The following is a 5,878-nucleotide window of genomic DNA, read 5'->3' as shown; positions in this document are numbered from 1 at the left end:
TCCGTTTTATGAGGAGAACTTTTTGCCAAAAATAGCAGATCCACAAGCCACATGGTTTAGAAGCGCTGACTTGTCACAGGGGAGGAAGGGTTGAAGCCATGCGACAAGTCAGCGCTTCAAAACCACGTGACTTCCATAGGGAATGAATTGAAACGGCTTCACCCCCCCCCCCCCCCCCCCCATGAAGCATGTGTGAAGCATGAAGCGCTTGTTTTACATGTGAGCGAGGCCTTAGTGTTCCAGTTCCAATTGTGTCTGTCAGCCTGATCTCACACAACTTAGCACACATTGCACAGACCCAGTGCACGTCATTCCGTGCATAGCTGCCTAGAAAAGCTGACAATCTGTGCATGTGTACAACTCAAACGGCACTGAGTAGTCTCAAGTGAATGTCACAACGTTTGGGACGGCAACTCGTTGGCTTCAGCTCACTCGGTGGTCCCTCACGTGGCTCCAGTTCACTTGAGACTGTGTGCCTCTGACATGGTTTAGTCAATGGAGGAGATGTGAGGCGGCTACGCCTCACATCTCTCATAAAGTACATCATATTTCAGAAAGTGCTCTTACTGCAGCTTCTTTAAAGACTGTACGTTATGTTTTTCCTGAACAGTGTGATCAGGTCCAGATGATGAGGTCAGACATCAAAGGCCGCAGTGCCTCTCCTCACCGCATCACCTACAAGTCAGACTTCCACGCCATCAAGTGTTCCTTTGACGCCGGGCCCTCCCTGCACGCCCTGCAGCCCCGGAGCAAACCGCCTCCCACCGGCCTGACCTCCGACCCTGTGATGTCACACACCACCACCGGCGGCGTGGGCAGCAGGGGGCGGGTCCCCAGCACCCGGGGGTCAAAGATCAGAGAGAACATCTTCCTCCAGATGGACAGCCAGCAGCACACCGCCCCCCAACCCCCCGGCCTGCAGCTCCTCCCCTTTTCCCCCTCCCCCAATCCCCAGCCGTCCAGGCGCTCTCTGTCCGGCCCCCTGTCCGGCCCCGTATCCGGCCCCCTGTCCGGCCCCGTATCCGGCCCCCTGTCCGGCCCCCTGCCTGCTCTAAGCTGCCGGACCACCAGTCTGTCCAGCATGGAGTCCCCCCCTCCTCCTCCCCCCCTGCGGCTGGACAAGCCGCCGTCGCGGCCGGAGGAGAAGATGGAGGAGAAGATGGAGGAGAAGATGGATGAGAAGATGGAGGAGAAGATGGAGGAGAAGATGGAGGAGAAGATGGAGGAGAAGATGGATGAGAAGATGGAGGAGAAGATGGAGGAGAAGATGGAGGAGAAGATGGATGAGAAGATGGAGGAGAAGATGGAGGAGAAGATGGAGGAGAAGATGGAGGAGAAGATGGAGGAGATGGACCGGGCGGCGCTGGCCCAGAAGTTCTCCGTGACCCGGAGGTTGTTTGAGACCAAAGGGGCGGAGCTCCCCACGGTCATGGCTGTCAGGTACGCATTACATGAGACGACCTCTAGGATGAAATTCATCATTAGTGTGATCGCTAAAGCGATCACACTAATGATATTGCCACTATTTATTATTATTGTGGGATCGCTAAAGCGATCACACTACTGTTATTGTCAATATTTTTTTTTGGCACCTAACTAGTCCTTCATACTTTTAGCTACAAACTCCGTTCCAACTCTTCAACGTTCGGCCTACTCAGGACATGTCGGCTTACATTCAAATTTTTGAAATCATTTGTACTTTTAGAGATATTGCACTTTTTACTTCTAAAAAATCCCCATTCATTTCAATGGGGAAATTCATCATCATCCTCAGTCCCCCTTTCACACCCATGTTAACTCTCATCTCTTCTCCTCTCATCGGCCACACGGCCGCTGTTGTTTTTTTTTCCAAAACCTTTTTTTTTTCAGAATTTTTTTTTTTTCATTTTTTTTTTTTTTTCAGATTAATTTTTTTCGAACTTATTTTTTTCAGAATTTTTTTTTTCCAAATTTTTTTTTTTCCAAATTTTTTTTTTTTCAGAATTTTTTTTTTCCAAAACATTTCTTTTTCCCAAAAAAAAAATTTCCAAATTTTTTTTCAGAATTTTTTTTTTCAGATTTTTATTTCCTAACTTTTTTTTTTCAGATATTTATTTTTCTTTCCAAATTCTTTTTTTTCTTATTTTTTTTTCCTATATTTTTTTTTACACTATTCAACACTGCCAACACTATACAAACTTTTAACACTAATACTTTAACACCTTGTCAAACCTTTCACACCTTTCAAACTTTTCAAACCTTTAGAACCTTTCAAACCATTAGAACTTTTAGAACCTTTAGAACCTTTAGAACCTTTAGAACCTTTCAAACCTTTAGAACCTTTAGAACCTTTCAAACCTTTCAAACCTTTCAAACCTTTCACACCCTTCAAACCTTTCACACCTTTCAAACCTATAACACTACTAACACTATCAATACTCAATACCAGCAATATTAGCGATCCCACACTGTTTCTTCAGGAACAGTACTTTCTAGTTTATAGATTATATTCCGCCCGTTTTTTGGCCCCTAACTAGTCCTTCATACTTTTAGCTACAAACTCTGTTCCAACTCTATAACGTTCGGCCTACTCAGGACATGTCGGCTTACATTCAAATGTTTGAAATAATTTGTACTTTTAGAGATACTGTGTTTCACTTTTTACTGCTAAAAAAATCCCATTAATTTCAATGGGGAAATAAATACTTTTAGCTAGAAACTCCGTTCCAACTCCATAACGTTCAGCCTATTTAGGACATATTGGCTACCATTTGAATTTTTGAAATAATTTTTACTTTTAGAGATATTTCACTTTTTACTGCTAAAACAATCCCATTCATTTCAATGGAGAAATGCCATTTAGCCACAGTGGAGCCTAGCAACTGCTTATTATACCCTAACAACACCATGTTAGAGCCTAGCAACCACCTATTATACCCTAGCAACCACCTGTTAGACCCTAGCAACCACCGTTTTACCCTAGCAACCACCAGTTTCACCCTAGCAACCGCATATTAGACCATATAAACTGCATATTAGACCCTAGCAACCCCCTATTAGACCCTAACAACCGCTTATTAGGCCCTAGCAACCACCTGTTTTACCCTAGCAACCACCTGTTTTACCCTAGCAACCGCCTATTAGACCCTAGCAACCGCCTATTAGACCCTAGCAACCGCCTATTAGACCCTAGCTATCACTGTTTTACCCTAAAAAAATACATTTTACACTATTCAACACTGCCAACACTTTAAAAACTTTTAACACTAATACTTTAAGACCTTTCAAACCTTTAGAACCTTTCAAACCTTTAGAACCTTTCAAACCTTTAGAACTTTTAGAACTTTTAGAACCTTTAGAACCTTTCAAACCTTTAGAACCTTTCAAACCCTTCAAACCCTTCAAACCCTTCAAATCTTTCAAACCCTTCAAACCCTTCAAATCTTTCAAACTTTTCAAACTTTTCAAACCTATAACACTACTAACACTATCAATACTCAATACTTGCAACATTCTTAGCGATCCCACACTGTTTCTTCAGGAACAGTACTTTCTAGTTCATAATATGCTCCTCATTGACTTACATTGTACAGTAAAACAGATATCAAAATAACTCTTTTAGCACAATAAACGAACACAAATAAAGCTTTTTCAGACAATATAGAACATACATCAACTTCCTGTTGATTTTACTATTTTTTTAAAGAAGAAAACCCGGACTGGATCCGTGGATTCCGGATCTTCAAATAGTAAAATCAACAGGACTACATTTTTATTAAAAAAACAAACAGTAGTGGTTTTGGTGATATTGTCTGAATCGACTTTCTTTGTGTTCGTTTACGGGCTAAAAGAGTGACTTTGAGATCTGTTTCACCGTACAATGTAAGTCAATGAGGAGCATATTTAGAATGATCAATTGATCAATCGATGGAGCAATTATTGTAGATTTCTTGTCCATCTTTGGAGTTACATCATGACAAGGTAACTACACAACCCAAACCTCTACTAAAGTGGTCTTGCCCTTTAATATTTTTAAAATCTGTTTGTGCTTGTTTTTTGACATGATTTTTTCCTAGTTTTAGGATTGATTTATTTAGTTTGATACAGTAATTGTTTTGCACTGTTTATTTATTCTTCTACGATTCTCTAAACTAGGAGTTATTTACTTTTTATGAAGCTGCTTGCAGATGGAAAACTAATGTTGAGTCTTGATCTTGAATCTTGTCAGGGTGGAGAGCAAGGGACCAAGAGAAGATGACTACCAGGATGAAGATACAAGCAGGTCCCAGACCCTCGCCAGCGCTCACAGTAATTCGCCCCTGAAATTGCTTAAGCCCCGTCCCCTCTGTGCTCCTATTGGCTGGGCTTTAAACAGCCATAACTCCAGTTCCCAGCATCGAAAACCCACAAAACTTCCTAGATGCACTTAGACGGCCAATAGGAACAGGTTGTTTAAGCCCCGCCCCCTTTATATTCCCAACTCCAGTTCCCAGCATCAAAAACCTCACAAACATGCTAGTTGCACTTAGCCAGCCAATAGGGACAGGCTGTAATTGCTCAAGCCCCGCCCCCTCTGTGCTCCTATTGGCTGGGCATTAAACAGCTGTGTGTGTGTGTGTGTGTGTGTGTGTGTGTGTGTGTGTGTGTGTGTGTGTGTGTGTGTGTGTGTGTGTGTGTGTGTGTGTGTGTGTGTGTGTGTGTGTGTGTGTGTGTGTGTGTGTGTGTGTGTGTGTGTGTTTTCAGTCAACTCAAATGTTTGTTCAATTCTAGTTTTATTTCATTAGTTTGTGTTTGTCTGTTCCCTCCCATCAGACTCCTCCCACCTCCCATCAGACTCCTCCCACCTCCCATCAGACTCCTCCCACCAAGCTCCATCTGTCTCCACCTCCCAGCCTCATGAGGAGGAGACGTCTCACAGGACAGAGGAGGAGGAGCTGTCTCACAGGACAGAGGAGGAGGAGACGTCTCACAGGACAGAGGAGGAGGAGACGTCTCACAGGACAGAGGAGGAGGAGACGTCTCACAGGACAGAGGAGGAGGAGACGTCTCACAGGACAGAGGAGGAGGAGACGTCTCACAGGACAGAGGAGGAGACGTCTCACAGGACACAGGAGGAGGAGACGTCTCACAGGACAGAGGAGGAGGAGACGTCTCACAGGACACAGGAGGAGGCTCATGAGGAGGACTCGACATCAAGAGGAAAGACACTCGACCTCCGCTTGACCCCCGACCTCCCCTCGACCCCGGAGGAGGCCCCGTCGCTGTCCCCGGAGGAGGAGTCTGTCCGGGCGGAGCTTGTGGACGTGAAGGAGTCGTCTGACAGCGAGGAGAGTGAGGAGAAGAGGAAGGAGGAGGAGGAGGCCCTGGAGGACGATGTGTTTGAAGAAGCAACAACAGCCGTTGGAGAAGGAGCAGCAGGACCAGACATGTACCAGCAGGAGGAGGTGTGGGACCAGGAAGGAGACAGCCAGGTGAGCTCATCAGGGAGAGAAGAGAGCCTCAACGGAGAGGAGGAGGAGATGGAGGAAACCACCCACATGGAGGAGACCAGAGAGGAGGAGGAAGAGGAGGTGGTGGTCGCTGCTGTCGCGTGCGAGGAAGGAACAGCAGAGAGGAGGAGAGAGGAGGAGGAGGAGGAGGAGGAGGAGGGAAGGATGGGTGGAATGGAGAACGGAGCGTTCACAGACCATCAGGACAGAGGATCTGGTGGAGATGAAGGATCACCCTGTGGAACAGGAGAGCAACAGCTGTTACCTGAGTACCAGGAGATCCAGGAGATCCCTGAGTACCAGGAGATCCCCGGGCTCCCTGACCTGAGCGACCAGGAGGTGAAAGACGAGACAGGAGCTCTGAGGAGGAAGGTCAAGTTCTCCACCGCACCGATGAAGGTGAGACAGAC

The 5,878-nt window shown here is 45.7% G+C and overlaps 1 protein-coding gene across 1 annotated transcript in view; it reads left to right on the top strand.

The window, feature by feature from the left end:
* Nucleotides 1-625: 625 nt before the first annotated feature.
* LOC311045230 (uncharacterized protein) overlaps nucleotides 626-5,878 on the top strand; it is a gene marked incomplete at its 5' end in the record, with an annotated part of 26,895 nt that continues 21,642 nt past the window's right edge. Inside the window, 4 exons of the mRNA XM_084057031.1 lie at nucleotides 626-1,440; nucleotides 4,208-4,287; nucleotides 4,792-5,564; nucleotides 5,673-5,867. Coding sequence (XP_083913157.1) covers nucleotides 626-1,440; nucleotides 4,208-4,287; nucleotides 4,792-5,564; nucleotides 5,673-5,867 — 1,863 coding nt within the window. The remainder of the gene's footprint in view (nucleotides 1,441-4,207; nucleotides 4,288-4,791; nucleotides 5,565-5,672; nucleotides 5,868-5,878) is intronic.

Source organism: Gymnoscopelus microlampas, assembly GCF_963454915.1.
Source record: "Gymnoscopelus microlampas genome assembly, chromosome: 5".
Taxonomy (NCBI): domain Eukaryota; kingdom Metazoa; phylum Chordata; class Actinopteri; order Myctophiformes; family Myctophidae; genus Gymnoscopelus; species Gymnoscopelus microlampas.
Note: the sequence above shows the minus strand (reverse complement) of the source record. Positions and strands in the feature narration are given on the sequence as shown.